This window comes from Ornithorhynchus anatinus, chromosome 4 (assembly GCF_004115215.2).
Source record: "Ornithorhynchus anatinus isolate Pmale09 chromosome 4, mOrnAna1.pri.v4, whole genome shotgun sequence".
Classification (NCBI taxonomy): Eukaryota; Metazoa; Chordata; class Mammalia; order Monotremata; family Ornithorhynchidae; genus Ornithorhynchus; species Ornithorhynchus anatinus.
In genome coordinates, this window is record NC_041731.1 from 27933085 (window position 1) to 27950154 (window position 17070).

Below are 17070 nucleotides of genomic sequence, written 5' to 3' on the forward strand. Positions count from 1 at the left end.
TTGTGTGCTTTTCAAAAGGAGCAAAAAAAAGACTACTGAACAATGAGAATTTTTTGCTCTCAAAATGAGCACTTCCACTGTTGACCTCAAAGATTATGTGTGTGTGCATCTGTGTGTGTGCATCTGTGTGTGTGTCTGTGTTTGAGTACACGCTCTTGCGAATGTGAATGTGTGGCAGCGGGCGGTGGTCCACTCACACATCTCTGGGCAATAGGGAAGTGAGGCAATCAGGCACCTTCCTTCTCTTTTTACATATAATGAATCCCATCTTGGGTGGATCACAACCTTTCCAAGGTCACACGAGCCCAAGAAAAAAAGCGGGGTCTGGGCTCTGACACCAGGCCCTCAGCACCCTGACTCATCTCCAAACACCAGGAGCACTGAAAGACTGCAGCAGAGGAATCCCTCCATAATTCTTCAACTGATCAGAATGGGGAGGTAGGTGCAGCTTGGAAAGCTCTGGGTGTGAAGAAGGTAAGAGGTGAGAAAACAGTGACTGCCGGAGAAGTATCCTGGGGGCTGTAGGAGAGAGAGAACAGGTGATCTCTGTACAGCCCACCCCCCTCCAACCCACCACCACCACCACAACATAGGGTCCTTAAGGCAAGACCATTCAGTTGGCCTGAGACCTCTCCCATGGGTATGAAATGGCCTCATTGGGGCCTGACTTTCAATTTGGGTTGTTGTTTTCTTAAGAACATGGCTCACACTGTTTTCTCAGTAGAAAACCCATCTGGTGTACCAAGTCCTGCCTCTGCAGCCTGCTGGAAGAACCGTACAGGAAATGTCTTGGCCCCCTGCCTCATGCTGGTATGGAGAGACCTGACTCATTTCTTTCCACAGTAGTTATTGCAAGTCCCTGCCGGGGGCTCTGTGACGGCTGCTATGAATTATACCACGATTTACTATGATGTCATAGAGGCCTCTCTCAGCCAAATGAGAATAGGAGAGTGAGAAAAAAAGGCACAGAAAGGAGTGAAAAAATCGGGGGGTAGGGGGAACTGCTAGGAGAGCCAGGGAAAAGGCAGAAGAGAGGACAAAGGATTGTAGCAAGGGTGAAGGAAGAGAGAAGATGGGGAAACACAGTGACCAAAAAAAAGAGCAGTCAGAGCTGTCCTCTAGATGGTAAGCTCCCCTGTAGACTGGAAGATCTTTGTGGGCAGGGATCATATCTGCCAACTCTGTTGCACTGTACTCTCCCAAGCGTTCAGTACAATGCTCTGCACACAGTAAGCACTTAATAAATACCACTGGTTGATAGATTGAGAACTAGAAGGAGAAGAGATCTGCAAGTTTTATAGCCTGGTAAAGGAGTGAGCAATCAATGGTATTTGCTGAGTACTTACTATGTGCAGACCACTGTACTAAGCGCTTGGGTGATGTTAGTAGAAGCCCGTTTCAGGAATGTCTGGCTTATTGTGGGGTGGAGTGGTGAGTCAAAATCCTGTCTCTCCCCATTTCTGCTTAATGAGGTCCCCAGCTTACATTCTTCTGACCATGCTCAAGCTCTGTTATTGACAGCAAAAACTTCCCTCAGAGAGACAAAATAAATCAAAGGAGGGGAGTGCGGAGGAAGGCACATGAAAAGCTCCAAGAGAATGGACAATCATTCTCAAGTCACTTTCATGGGCTCCTCCTCTGCTTCCCACTCCCTAACTGTGGGGATCCCTCAAGGTTCAGTTCTGGATCCCCTTCTATTGTCCATCTACACCCACTCCCTTGGAGAACTCATTCATTTCCAACTCTTCAACTACCACTTCTTCATGGATGATTCTCAAATCTACATCTCCAGCCTTGATCTCTCTCACTCTCTGCAGTCTTGCATTTCCTCCTGCCTTCAAGACATTTCTATTTGGATGTTCTGCCATCACCTCAAACTTAACTTGTCCAAAACAGAACTCCTCATCTTCCTACCCATACCCTGTCCTCCCCCTGACTTTCCCAACACTGTAGACAGCACCACCATCCTTCCTGTCTCAAAAGCTCCGTAGTCTTGGTGTTACCCTTGACTCATCTCTCTCATTCAACCCACGTATTCAGTTTACCACTGAATTCTCTCAGTTCAACCTTTACAATATTGCCAAAATCCATCCTTTCCCCTCCATCCAAACTACCACATTAATCCAAGCACTAATCCTATCCTGCCTTAATTACTGTATCAGCCTCCTTACTGACCTCCCTGCCTCCTGTCTCTCACCACTCCAGTCAATACTTCACTCTGCTTTCTGGATCGTTTTTCTTCAGAAACTTTAAGTCTATGCTTCCCTACTCCTCAAGAAACTCTCCATCTCCACATCAAACAGAAACTCCTTACCATCGGCTTTTAAGCATTCAGTCACCTTGCCCCCTCCTACCTCACCTTGATGTTCTCCTACTACAACCCTACCCACATACTTCACTCCTCTAATGCTAAGTTTCTCACTGTACCTCCATCTCATCTATCTCACCAGCAACTTCTCACCCACATCCTGCCTCCGGCCTTGGACAGCTTGTCTTTTCGTATCTGACAACTTATTTTCCCCACATTCACAGCCTTATTGAAGGTGCATCTCCTCCAAGAGGTGTTCCCTGGCTAAGCCCTCATTTCCTCTTTTCCCACTCCCTTCAGCATTTTTTTGATATGCTCCTTTTATTCAACAACCACCCCACAGCGTTTATGTACATATACAGAATTTCTTTATTTATATATTAATATGCAATGTATGCCCTTCTAGACTGTATGTATCCCCTTCTAGACTGTAAGCTTGTTGTGGGCAGGGGTTATGTCTTATATTTATGGTTGTGTTGTACTCGCCCAAGTGCTTAGTACAGTCCCCTACATACAATAAGCACTCAAAAAGTATGACTGATTGATTAAAACTGGGGCTTACACACTATAATCAATCAATCATATTTATTGAACTCTTACTCAGAAGCAGCATGGCGTAGTGGATAGAGCATGGGCCGGGAATTCAGAAGGTCATGGGTTCAAATCCCGGCTCTGCTATTGATCTACTGTGTGACCTTGAGCAAGTTATTTCACTTCTCCATGTCTCAGTTACCTCATCTGTAAAATAGGAATTGAGACTGTGAGCCCCAAGTGGGAAAGGGACTGTGTCCAACCTGATTTTCTTGTTTCCACCCCCGTGCTTAGTGCACTGCCTGATACATAGTAAGCACACAATTATTATTATTATTACTGTGTGCAGAGAAGAGTACACTATATCAAGGGTTGGTAGACACATTCCCTGCCCACAATGAGCTTACAGTCTAGATGGGGAGACAGACAAATCCAAGTACAAGGGTAATGCAGAAGGGAGTAGGAGAAGTGGAATTGAGAGCCTTGTAGGGAAAGGTCGCTTGGAGGAGATTTGCCTTCAGAAAGATGAGGAGAGTGATAGTAAAATATGAATAGGGACAGTGTTCCAGACCAGAGGGAGAACATGAGTAATAGTTCAGCATTGAGTTAAACCATAAGGACTCGATAAATGTTAGGAACTTCTATAATGGTAGACTGTAGATAGGTTGGAAAAAGCACCTAGCACTAGGCTCTGCATACATGAGTGCCCCATAAATGTTCCTCAAAGATAGGGATGATGATGATGATGATGATGATGATGATGATGATAATGATGATGACAGTGATGATGCTGATGATGACAAGTTTCAGGTACATGCCCTTTCTCCATCTCCCAAATCCTCCAAGTTAGACAATCACAGTTTCCAGTAGCTTGGAGACTTGAAAGATGCTTTGAGTAGAGTGTATAGAAAGCCTCTCCTCAAAGTAGCTCAAAGACAGTTACTCCCAGTGCTTCTTTGCTATATAGAATGACTGGGGCCAAGGACGCCCATCCAAATAGCAGGAGGAGATGAGCCAAAGGCTGCTAATCGCCCAGTCTCTAAAATAGGGCTCGGGTCTGAGGTCCTGGCCTCCATTTGCTGTTTCTAGGAATTCCCAGAAGAGGGTGTTCCAAAGGAAGATAGCAACCCCCCATTCTCATGGTCTCAGGAGGGCCTGGGTGGAGGGGTAGGGAGTAACCGGGTAGAACCATGAGGTCACACAACTTCCCCACAAACCTAAACTATCTCCATTTCCTCATCTGCTCTGGGTGTAACTCCTAGTGTAACTCACATTGGCTGAGATTGTACAGAGATACAATGCAGAAAAGGTTGGGAATACTGTTTGAAATCAAATAGTCACGACATGCTTTCTACAAACAATACTATGGTCATTGCTGCACACACACACACACACACACAAGCACACACACACACACAAACACATGCCCAGATGCACACCTGCTTTTACAAGCTCAAAGGGATACACCTCATACCAAACACAAAGCCCAGAGTCCTGCCGAGCCAAGCTCAGGAAGGCTTTAGGGTGTTTGTGGGGCCATTTAGCAGGTGCAGGGAGGAGGTCATGTGCATTAATCAAATTCTCCATTATAAAGATTTCTTTTTTTCAGAACCGTAGCAGAAAGGGTAATTAGGGGCTCCTTTCCAGCTACGGCTGGAGGACTAATCCCTTCCCATGCATTCAGTGGGATGGACAGAGGCGGCTTGGTGGAGCAAAGCATCCCGTATCCAAGGCAGACCAAACAAACGCCCTACATGGTCATTCCAGAGCACGTCTGGGCAGCAGGGCAAGGCCCGGCATCTGGGCTCCACCTCAGCTCCCATGTGCAGCTCTGGAGATGGGAAGCGAAGAAAGAAGGTGACAGTGGTGGAAAAAGAAGACTCTTATCCTTAGGGGCAGAGACGGCTACTTTCCCACTTCGCTTCGCTTCGCTTCCTTGGGTGGGAATGGGGACTCTTTATGGCATCGGTTATTTCTGAAGGGCCCTGCTAGCATCTGGAAAGGCCCAAGGCAGTCCTGAGGGGACATTCCTTTCTGGGGGAGCCAAGGAAGGTGGCATCTCAGTTGAGTTCGCCAGACACCATTTCCCAGGCTCTACTGTACCAAAGGTCTAAGGCAGACAACCACTGGATAGACTCATCTCATGCAGCCATAACCCAAACACTAGCCTATAGATGAGCACCAAGTCTTGCCTCCTAAAGCTTGGATCTTCAGGGCTATACTTGACAGGAGAAAGGTAGAAGCAGAAGATTTTTCCTGGTGGGAACACTAGCTGACTTAAAGGGCCCTGCCTGGGAAGCAGTGTGGCCTAATGGAAAGACCACAGGGTTAGGAGTCAGCCACTTGCCTGTAGTGTGACCTCCAGCAAGTCATTTAATGACTCTAGACCTCCATTTCCTCATCTGTAAAATGGGGATGACATACCTGTTCTCCCTCCCTCTTTAAACTGTGAACCCTGGGGTGGGACAGGGACTTGATTATTTTGAATCTACCCTTGTGTTTGGTGTAGATCTTAGCACATAATAAAACATTTAACAAATATCCCACTTATTATTATTAAGCAATCCCTCTTAAAGCCTCCTCTAGATCCCAGAGTGTCTCTCTCAGAGGTAATCCCAATACATCCACTCCCCTAGAGTTTCCTCAGGATGGTCTGATAAGATTGAGGGCAAAATAGTCCCTTGACAGTGACTAAAAGTAGTAACAGTGGTAGTAGTAGTAGTAGTAATACTCCTGAGTTGAGACCATGAGCCCCATGTGGGACAGGGACTGTGTGCAACCCGATTTGCTTGTATCCACTCCTGAACTTAGTACAGTGCCTGGCACATAATAAGCACTTTAACAAATACCATCATTATTATTATTATCATTAGTAGCAATAGTAGCAGTGGTATCCGTAAAACTAGTATTCATTAAGCGCTTATTGTGTGCAGAGCACTGTATTAAGTGCCAGAATAGAATCAAGAGATGGGAATTAACCCTGTCCCTAGCCTTTAGGGGACTCACAATCTAAGAATAATGTGGTGGGTAGATCTGTGGCAGACATAGACAGAGACATGAAACACAAAAACAACATGAAAGACAGGACAAATGGACAAAATAAAACCCCAAATCAGTGCCTGTTCTGGCAAGAGAGGCATCATCCTCATCATCATCAATGGTATAGAGTGTTTACTATGTGCAGAGCACTACAGTAAGTGCTGGGGAGAGTGCAATGCAACAGACTGGGCAGGCACGTTCAGAGGCAGAGTTTCAGGCTCTTTATGGTTTAGACTCCCTAGCCACAATCTGTTCTGTTTAGGATTGTCTGAACTGGGCCTAGCTGAAAGGAAGAGGGCCAGGATCATAGGGAAAGAAGGGTTGAGCCACACTAAGCTGGTGCACGTCTGAGGGGACCAAAGTTCACTGAGCCTTTAAACAGACAGAGGGAAAAGATTCTCTTCCCACCTCTGTCCTAAGAGGCACACCAGGAGGATGAAAGGATGAGCAGACATGACTCTAGAAGTACAGGGGAAAAGCAGAGAGCTAACCACAGGAGGAGGGATTGAAGAACGGAGAGGCAGAGAGTGGGGTTGGACAGAGAGCATGAGAGAAACATCGAGTTTCTCTTGCTCCCGGGACTGACTCCCTCCAGATCACCCCCTCACACTTGGTGGTCATATTTCCATTCGCCGGGATTATTTCCAGACCTGCCGCCCTCCCTGTCCCACCCACAGCTGCCACAGACTGGCTCATTTTGAATGCCTAATCAAGTGCAGGCCCAGCACTAATAAGTGACTCTAAACAGGTCTGTCATTTCTGGTTTGAGAAAAGGGTGAGGGTAGGGAAATGGAGAAACCAAGAAATACATCTACATATAATTAGCACTTAAATTCTTGCAGGATTTACGGAGAGCAAGAGAGACGATGAGGAGTCCAGGGCTAGGGTGGGGGTGGGGAGTCCAAGTAGTTTAAGTGCCATTCCACACCCTGCCCTTTCAGGCCTAACCTTCCTTCACGCAAGTAAACTCCCAGGAGTTATTCCACCAGGGCTGGGGAGGAATCCTCCCAAGCTCACCTGTAAGAGAAAGAGTGACACCCAGTGGTAAATTAAATTGCCCCGGTGGAAAACCATCGACCATAAACCTCCAGGTTTGGTTTCTGTTCCTATTAGTCCTGAGAGCTCATCTCTTCCCACTGTGGCTCCCATCCCAGCCTGCGTTCCCAGCTATCAGGTACACAGCATGTGCATGAGATGTGCTGGGCCAGTGCGAAGGAAGCCACACTGAGAATGCAGCAGGATGTCAGAGCTGAGGTCAGGAGTCCAATCCTCTCTCCTTCCTGGGCCACTGAGCAGTACGAGAGGCAGGCAGAGAGCCACTGTGGGTGGAGGACAAGGACGAGGACAGATGGAGACGGGGAGAGAGATAGGTGAAGCTGGGGCTGGACTAACAGGGGTGAGCGAGGGCAGGGAGTGTCAGGGAGTGAGATTGGCTCACCTCCTTGGTGTCATTGTCCTGGATCAGAGTGTACAGGGGGACCACTCGATTTATCTCCAGCAGCACCGGGGTGGGGCTGAGCTGCTCCTTTCCTGGCCTCCGGCACAGGTGGCAGGTGGAGGGGCAGCGGCCCTTCTCCTCACAGTGAATCTCCACTCCGGAGATCAGCTGGTCGTCCGACAACATCTGGGCCGTCAGCAGGCCCGACAGATAAGTGATGAAGGGCATGGACTTCAGCTCCTTCTTGTTGCCCAGCTCAGTCGTTTCTAGGGGATGGAGGTGAGGAAGAGGGGGATCGGGGTAGAGAGAGACGGGAAAGGGGATGATGGCAGGGGAAGAGACAAACAGTACAAAATAAATCTCAGGCAGATTAAGAGTCACATTCTCTAGGCTGGAAGCCTGCCAGGGTCTGTGCATCTGTTTCTGACATACAGGAGGGGGTGTGGGACTGGGCTGGGTTATCCCCAGATGAGATTTACAGGGAAAAATGCAAAGAAGAAGCTAATCTTGTATTTGTTTTCACGCACTGACTTATTGTACCACTTACCCATGCTAACCACACCTCTGATGGGGTAATTGGGTATCAAAAACCCACCCAAAGGAACAGTTCGGCACCAGATCAGAGGAAGTGGATGCTGAGTTTTCTGCTTCAGAAATGACATTCTCCACTGGGAGCGCAGGGGAGGGCAGGAGTTCCGCCTGACAATTGGAAGGATGCTCCTAAGGAACTATTTAACTCTGCTCTCTGGCCACTTGAGGAGTGGACATCTGACTGTAACTCTATGCCATCATGAGACCCTGACATTTCCACATAACCCCTTTCTAGGGTAGGTCTTGCTTTCCAGTGGTCCTGAGGAATCCCGGCCCAGCCTCTGGCACAGGTTGGGGGGGGCAGAAGAGACCCAGTGGCAACTGAGCCATCAGCAGAGATACATGCCAAGCAGCTGCTGGGGAGTCTAAGGAATGAAACAAGGTCTGCTTTGGGAGGTGAGGTCAGGGGGATCATTAAGAAGACAGCCCAGGAACAAAGGCTGATACCTTCTGAACTAACTTCTGGAGATGCGTTTTTTTCTCCTTAGGACTAATCAATCTCGGGGGTTTTCTAAATGAAACAAGATCGGAGATACCTGCCTAGACAGTTTGTGCTGTCTAACAGACTGTGAACTCTCAAGCCATGTTCAAATACAATTGTGGAACACCGCCAGGCACAGAGGGTTGGGGAATGCTTATCAACATTAAGCAAGAGTACTGCACCTTGGGTACAGTGATACCGAATATGAGTCAATATGGTAAACGTATAAAAATCTTGCTTATACTGGCTTCTTCCCAGAAAGACCATGTTTTCGACCCCTTGTTTCCTTTCAATTCATCTGCTCAGAAGGTTCATGAAATACTGAATCTTTTTTTGCACAAATGAATGGAGATACAGCCAATTACACTCCATCTCTTCCAAACGTTGGGAGAGAGAGCTCAAGAAGCTAAGTAGGGCTCCCCTGTAAAGGTATCATAGAGATGAGAGTCGAGCCGAATTTTGAAGGAGGAAAGGGGAAAGGCTCAATGGAAAGAAGTGTGCAGTGCTTTGGAAGACCTAATGTAGACTTGAGGAGTTGCCCAGTGCAGCCACAGAACTCTGTGGATCCAGAGGCCTAAAGCTTGACCCCATTTGGCTATGGCTGCCACCTGTTTCTTCAAACTCTCAGTGGCCAGGAGGCCTGGCCTGCTGTCCCCTTCCATTAACCCTTGACCTCATTTCTAATCCCTTCCCATCAATGCCACCTGCTTATAACCCAACCAAGAGGGAGAGGAAAGGAGGGGATGAGCAGGAGGAAGGGCAGAGAGGGCAGAGCAGCCACACCCAAGATGCTCCATTCCAAATCACTCCTGCCTCCCCAGGGCCAGGACAGGAAAATTAGGGGAGATCGTAGACTACTTGGAAAGCCTCATGTGAAAGGCACCGGAGATGTGTCGAAGCTACTTGAAATGCCATCAAGCATTTGTGATGGAGGGACTTTCCAAAACAGCTCCCTGCAGGGAACAGGCAGATTCCAGTGGAGTCAGGACATTCTGGTTAAGACAGCCTTGTTCAACCTGTCAGCAATCTAGGGGCCTTTCAGGCAAAGGGAAAAGGGTGCCAAAGATGCCATTCCTCCCCTCCCGCCCAAATACATTCATTTCCAGGATGGGGTGTGGGTGACCTGGGGCACACCCGGCACACGACCCCGCCCGCCGTGAGGGGAGGGGCCCCGGAAGGGCCAGGCCAGTCCCCGTGGCCCAAGGGTCTGCAGAAGAGGGCTGAGTTAGGAGGAAGGCTGCCTCATGCCCTCAGCCTGCAGTGACACGCAGCTTATCTGGCAACCGACTTGCCAATTAGAAATACAAATAAACGCAGCATTCATTCATTATTCTCGAGGCCCCTGCGGGCCAGGGATGGAGGCTCCACCTTCTCCGTCTGGCTGTCAGCAAATGCTTATGTGCACGGGATCAAAGACTCCAGAGGAAGACTGAGTGAATTCCAACTAACCAATCTTTCAGTGGGATTAAAGCAGGGTAGTTACTAAGATAAACAAAACAAGGCTGTGAAGGAGGCATCTCAGCAGCTGGGGAGACAGCAGTATATACAGACATGTAAAAAGAAATTTGGAACTGGTTACCAGAGGGAGTATACTCTTGAAAGGTGGCTCCGGGCAATTTCAAGCCTCGAAGAGGAGCCCACGAAGCCACACCAGCCCACGGGGCCCGGGGAGTTCGGGCGGTGGGGTCGCTCTGAAGGTTTTCTGACTCTCTCCTCCCCTCCACCTCTCCTTAACTCTGGCAACAATTACCGCTTCTCTTCCCTTCCCTTCATCTGATCGTGCTGCTGAGTTAATTGTGCACAAGCCAGTTCCTTGGGAGGAAACGTTCGAGTCAGGCAAGGGGATGAATTGACAAGCAAAGCTAAGGTGACCACAGGGGTCTTAGGGGACGTGATGAAAGGACAGTGGCAGACGGGAGAAACACACAGTAAATTGGTTCTAACTTGATTATGGGTTACCACGTCTCTCTCTCTTCTTCTTTGGGAGCATGAACCTCTCCAGATCCTGGAGCTAGCAATGGCTGGGGGTGCCTGGGAAACAGCAGGCTCTTCCCTACACTACTAGCACACTGTTTACCATGTGTGTAACCCTGGGCAAACCACCTCTCAATCCTGTGGGAAAACCTGATCGAGCCTGCACTCAAAAGCCAAGGACACTGATTTTTGTGGGGGGTTTATGCTTTTCGGGGGTTGGTGGGGGAGTTGGGGGAGTACCGGTAGGGTTGCCAGGCTGACATCTAAAGTCATTTAAATTAAACTAAATTTAAATTAAGTTTAAATTAAACTCTTTTTTCCCATGAGAGCTATTGCCCAAAGGAATGGCAGCACGGCCAACTGCTGGCTTCCTGCGTTACGTGGGTGAGAACTAACCCGATAAACTTTTGTTTCCTATAGCTGACAGAGTCTTCACGCTTCATCACCTGTGGAGCAGAGGCTTGAACTCTTTCATTGCCAATCCGCGGCAATGGTGTGTGTTTTTGTGTGTGTGTTTGTGTGTGTGTGTGTGTGTTTACTTGAACTTGTGTTTGTAGTGGTGGGTGTGCATGTTGGGTGAGTTGCATGCTTAGTGTTTTCATGAAATAATTTTGAAGAGAACTGGCCATTCAAAATGCCTAGGAGAAACTCTCCTTTTGCAAAGAATACGCAGAAAAGTGCACCCCTTCACATTTGAACTTATCTGGGAGAGGCGGAGTTTAGGTCCCCAGCTCTCCCAACCAGTCAATCAATCACCGATATTCATTAAGCACCTACTGTGTGCAAAGCATCTGATTAGGCACTTGAGGAAGTACAATTTACTAAGTAAACATGTTTTCTGCCCTCAAGGAATTTATAGTCTCCCTGAACACCACCTCACTGAGACCCTGTACTTTTCTGCCTCTAGTCAAGGAAGGCTCCCTGGACCCCCAAAAGAACCAGCACACAACTTCTTTCTTGGCAGCCAAGGCTGCATTCCCTGGAATACAATGTCTCTCAGGCTGTAGGCTTAGGAATTAATAATAACTGTGGAATTTGTTAAGTGCTTGCAATGTGCCAAGTACTGTACTAAGCGCAGGGGTAGATTCAAGATAATGAGGTCAGACAGTCCCTGTCCCACATGAGGCTCACTGTCTCCATAGGAGGGAGAACAGGCATTGAATGTAAAATCCATTTTACAGTTGAGGAAACTGAGGCCCAAAGAAGTTCACCGATCTCTCCAAGGTCACCCAGCAGGCATGTCAGAACTGGGGTTAGGAGCCAGACCCTCTGACTCCAAGGTCCGTGCTCTTTCTGCTGGGCCACTCTGCCTCTTGTTAGCTTCTCCTTGCCAAGTTATGTGACAGGCCATCACCCTAGATCTGACAGCAAGAGCTGGAAGTAGCGTGATCTAAAGGTTACAGCACAGATCGGGGAGTCAGAAGGATCTGGGCTCTAATCCTGGCTCTGCCACTTTTCTGCTGTATGACCTGGGACAACTCACTTAAATTCTCTGGGCCTCAGTTCCCTCATCTGTAAAATGGGGATTAAGACTCTGAGCCCTATGTGGGATAGGGACTGTGTCCAACCCTATTACCTTGTATCTAACCCAGTGCTTAGAGCAGTACCTGGCACATAGTAGGCACCTAACAGTTTATTATTATTATTATTATCATTACAGTTCTCTACTCCTGAGACAGAATGTTCCAGCCCAGGGAGGAGCAGTTTGGAGAAAACTTAGAGAAACCTAGAGGCTGCATTCCCTGTTTGCCCCACAGTCAGCATAAACCCTAGAATGCTGCTCCTAACTGCAGCACGTCTGCTTACCACCTGCCTATTGTTCACCCTGACTGAAGGATACAGTAATGAGAGTCCATGCTTTGCCTCCACCTTGGCATGGAGATGATGTGTCCCGGACCTGCACCTTGCAAGTTGTAGATAAATTTGGAAGGAATGTGACCCAGTGCCTTTATCCGTTCATTGGAGAAGTTCACTCGACACAAAATATCATCTTGTACCCATCAGTTTAAAATATAGCCTTCTCTTTTGCAACAAAAACAGTCCATAGATCTTTCCCCATCAACTGCTGTCCAGTAAATCCCCCGCAACCACCATCCGTCACCCCCAACAAGTGGGAAAAATAATCCCCTAACTGGGGGGGGGGCGTTAACTATTGCAAGAGTCTGAGCTGCTGAGTGAAATCTCAGAAAGCCACACAGAATACACAGCTGTTTCGCAGAGGCTGCTGCCTGCTTGGCCAAGAGGCTGCTTGAACTAATTGGGGAACTTGGGTGATGGAGGAAATTGGGGGGATAATAGAGACTTAGCTCCTCCCTTGGGGTCCAGGGCAGATGACAATCTGCTCAAGGGTGGAGAAGGAGAGTGCTCAATGGGTCAAAAAATTTCTAAAGATCCAACTCCCTTTTTCCCTCATGGGGCTCATCACCCAAAGGACTGGCAGTGGGGCCACTTTCTGAGCAGTAACCGTGATGATAAACTTTTGGCTCCTGTGGCTGTCATAAAGTCTTGACAAATCGTCACCCATGAAGCAGAAACTTGGATTCTTTTTGTCACCAAACAGAGAGGAAGCAGCATGCTTAGTGGATAGAGCAAGAGTCTGAAAGACTAACCACAGCTCCACCACTTGCCTGCTTTGTGACCTTGGGCAAGTCACTTCACTTCTCTGTGCCTCAGTTACCTCATCCGTACAATGTGTTGTAAAATTGGGCACCCCATATGAAATTGGTATTGCGTCCAACCTGATTAGTTTATATCTACTCCAGTGTTTAAAACAGTGCTTGACACATATAGTAAGCACTTAATAAATACCATCATTATTATACTTATTATTATTATTATTACCAAGCCACAGTCCCTCCTTTTCATTCCTTCTGGCTAAGAGGAAGGTTCATGTGCTTCTGGGCCACCCCTGGCATTCATAAAAATCTTCCTACTTCTCTGCCAACTATGATGAGGTTGGGGTAGTTATACTGAGTCCAAGTGGTGGGATCTGGGACACCCACCAAACTCCTCTTGCATTCCTTGACCTCTGCTGCTTCCCCCATGCCCACTCCTACCAATGTCCACCCCTACCCATGTCCACAGGTGGTCAAGAACCAGGCAAACAAGGTGGAGAAGCAGTGGGCTAAGAACCTATCATCTTTAATGTATTCCAACCTTCAAAGGGGTTCAGAGATAGAGCTGGAACGAAGAGCATCCTTTTGCAGCCATATGTGAACTGTACATCTGGAGGTGCTTATCCTCTTGTCACACAGCCCTCTCCCCAAACTCCGCTTCCTGAATGGGTTTGTGTTTGCTTTCAAACTCAGTTCAATTCCAGGGATGCTGCATCCCATTCACTTGAGACCTGCCAAAGAAAAATCATTTTTTTCCCTCTACCAAATTCCCACTGGAAATTCTCTGTTGCCATGAAAACCTGGTCAGAGTGACAATTCTTGGTCGGGAAGACATCCAGAGCTTTCGGCAGGAGGTGGTGGTATCTTATTCCTTAACCAGAAACAAAACAACGGCATCAGACCAAGGGCCCCTCAAAGGGCCAAGCTTGTTCTGATATTTGTTAAATATTCGGCAACAGATCAGGGAACTGACTTGCTGGTCAGACGGGTTCAATTATGCAATAAGCTTGCACTTTCAGCATTTTAGGACCCTACCGGGGCTACAGCGCCTTGAATTAGAAACATTAAGAAGGGCGTGAGGGGGGGAGGTGGCAGGGGAAGGGGGTGGAAAGGAATGGGTGAGAAATTTTTCATATTATAAATACTTGCCTTTATAACAGCTACTCCCCCCAGGAATTTCTGAGATGGTATTAATATTTCCAGTTGAAAGAATGTTATTGCTTTGTTAAATGATTCAGCACCCCTACAAAACATACATCAATTGTCCAATTCATTCTTTAAAGGCACTCTGGAGAGTGCAACAAGGGACCTGAATGTTGGAATATGCTTCCAACCCTTTAAGAAAATCTTTCAACTTGAAAGGATATCATCACAAGACCCAGGGTCAGTATTCAGATATCACTATGCCCTTAGTCGCTTATACTCAAATCAATTCATCAGTGGTATTTTTTTGAGTGCATACTGTAGGCAGAGCAATGTACTAAATGCTTGGGAAAGTACAAAACAATAGAGATGGCAGACACCCTCCCTGCCCACAAGGAGCTTAACTGTCTACAGTTAGCCAGAGAAGGCATGCATGATTGTGAACTACTCTGTGGTCAGTCAGGTGCTCTGAACTGACAATAAATTTAAAGGAAACCAAACTGTTGTTGTAACAACCTGCATCAGTGATCTGCACCCACAACCAGAGAGAGTCATAAGCAACGTTGAGCTGAATGCCATCCCGGAATTTTGTTACCTAAGCAACACCTCACCAAATGCCTCATTACCAAAGGAGGAAGTATATAACCAATTGAGAAGCTAGTATATTCTCTGGGAGACCATCAGAGTGTAGCAGCACCATGAACCCCTCCCTTCCAACCATCAGGACTGAGAACTGTTTGCTTTTCTATCTTCTGACTGTGAGATCTGAACATACCACAAATGCAGAATCAAGCTACTTGAGTAGTTCCATCAGGGTGGCCTACATGTCATACTTAACATCATGTTAAGAAGCAGTGTGGCTTAGTGGAAAGAGCACTGGCTTGGGAGTCAGAGGTTGTGGGTTCTAATCCTGCCTTCTCCACTTGTCAGCTCTGTGACTTTGGGCAAATCACTTAACTTCTCTATGCCTCCGTTCCCGCATCTGTAAAATGGGGATTAAGACTATGAGCTCCACGTGGGACAACCTGATTACCTTGTAACCCTTCTCCCAGTGCTTAGAACAGTGCTTTGTACATAGTAAGCACTTAACAAATACCATCATCATCATCATAAAATAACAAGATGGGATCAGAACCAATTGAAGACATTAAACCAAGTAAGGCCAGCGGGCCACCTCAACCCAGATCTCTTAGTTGGGGCATGTGAAAAGAATGAATCAATCAATCACTCAATCAATCATATTTATTGAGTGCTTACTCAGTGCAGAACACAGAACTAAGCACTTGGCAAAGTATGATATACCAAAGTTGGTAGACGTTCGGTTTCCTTCCCACATGGACCTTACATTCTACAGGAGGAAACAGACTTTAGTATAAATAAATAAATAAATTATGGATGTGTGGGGTGGGGTGGGGTTGAGGTGGGGTGAATAAAGGGTGTGAATCCAAGTGTAAGGATGACACAGAAAGGAGTGGGAGAAGATCAATCGATCAGGTAGGAGGGCAGCGAGGTGAGGTAGGAGGGAGCAAGGTGCTTGAGTGCTTTAAAGCCTATGGTAAGGAGTTTCTGTTTCATGTGGAGATGGAAAATGGTGAGGAAATGAAGTCTTAACTGGGGAAGGCCTCTTGGAGATGTGATTTTAATAAAGCTTTGAAGGTGGGGAGATTGATCTTCTGTCTGATCTGAAGGGGGAGGGAGTTTCAGGCTAGAGGGAGGATGTGGATGAGGTGTCGGCAGCAAGATAGACGAGATCGAGGTACAGTGAGTAGGTTGGCATTAGAGGAGCTAAGTGTGCAGACTGGGTTATAATTTAAAATCAGAGAGGTAAGGTAGGAGGGGGAGAGCTTATTGAAAGCTTTAAAGTCAACAATAAGGATTTTCTGTCTGATGCAGAAGTAGATGGGCAACCACTGGAGGTTCCTGAGGAGTGGGGAAACACAGACTGAATGGTTTTGTAGAAAAATGATCTGGCAGCAGAGTAAAGTATTAACTAGATCGGGGAGAGAGAGAAGCCAGGGAAGTCAGTGAGGCAGCTGCGGCAGTAATCAAGGTGGAATACAATAAGTGATTTGATTAATGTCCAAAACAGAGAGCCTCATCTCCTCCTCCTCCTCATGGTTGGCAATAGGCTCTTTTAAAAGTTGCTCTACGATAAGCTAAAATGGGGTAAGCAAAATCAAGTAAGAAGTCAATCAATAGTATTTACTGAGCACTTACCCTGTACAGAGCACTGGACTAAGCCCTTGGGAGAGTACAATACAACAGAGTTGGTAGATACATTCCCTGCCCACAAAAAGCTTTGAGTCTAGAGGACTGATGTTTTAAAGATGTGGTAAAATGCAACCTCAGACAAGGCAGCAATTCAGCATCACAGTTGAATGTTGGGAGACAGTTAAAGCAGAGACAAACACCTGGTACACTGCAGGCAATAATGGAGCAGCTGATTTCCAACAGAGACTTCGAAGAGACCAAGAAACTAAGAACCAATCAATCAGTGGTATTTACTGAGCACTTACTGTGTAGAGAGCACCGTACTAAGCGCTTGGGAGAGTACAATATAACAGAGCTGGCCAGAATGAAACAGCCCTGGGTACCACAACCAGGAGCCAGGTCAGGTTAAGGGACAATCTTTTGGTGTGCACAGTTCATATGGGTCTGTCAATCCTGCAGTGGACTTTTCAGCCACACTCTCACCTACAGATAAGCTTAACCATACATAATAGGCATCATTTAATCATAAGATGCCTTGTGTCTAGAATCCTATACTTGAGATCATATTTCAGGCTCTCCTTGAGTTTAATCATTTTATATCAGGCCCAGCATGTGTCTAAGATGAAAACCAAAAGGAATTTTGGTATTTCCTCTGAAATAATGGCCACAGGGATGAGGGTAATAGCTCCGATAAAGAGTGAGGTGAATCCCTAAAACAAACAGAGAATTCTCTTAATGT

The 17070-nt window shown here is 47.0% G+C and overlaps 1 protein-coding gene and 1 long non-coding RNA gene across 4 annotated transcripts in view; one reads left to right on the forward strand and one right to left on the reverse strand.

Annotated features, from left to right (window-relative positions):
• Positions 1 to 17070, reverse strand: part of ASTN2 (astrotactin 2) — an 869558-nt gene that overhangs the window by 242129 nt on the left and 610359 nt on the right. For all 3 annotated transcript variants that reach the window (XM_029062728.2, XM_029062730.2, XM_029062729.2), the window contains one exon: positions 7317 to 7582. In XM_029062728.2, coding sequence (XP_028918561.1) covers positions 7317 to 7582 — 266 coding nt within the window. The remainder of the gene's footprint in view (positions 1 to 7316; positions 7583 to 17070) is intronic.
• On the forward strand, positions 956 to 12300 carry LOC114811164. The gene is made up of 2 exons (XR_005659925.1): positions 956 to 1125; positions 12023 to 12300. It is a non-coding gene; the product is annotated as an uncharacterized LOC114811164 (long non-coding RNA).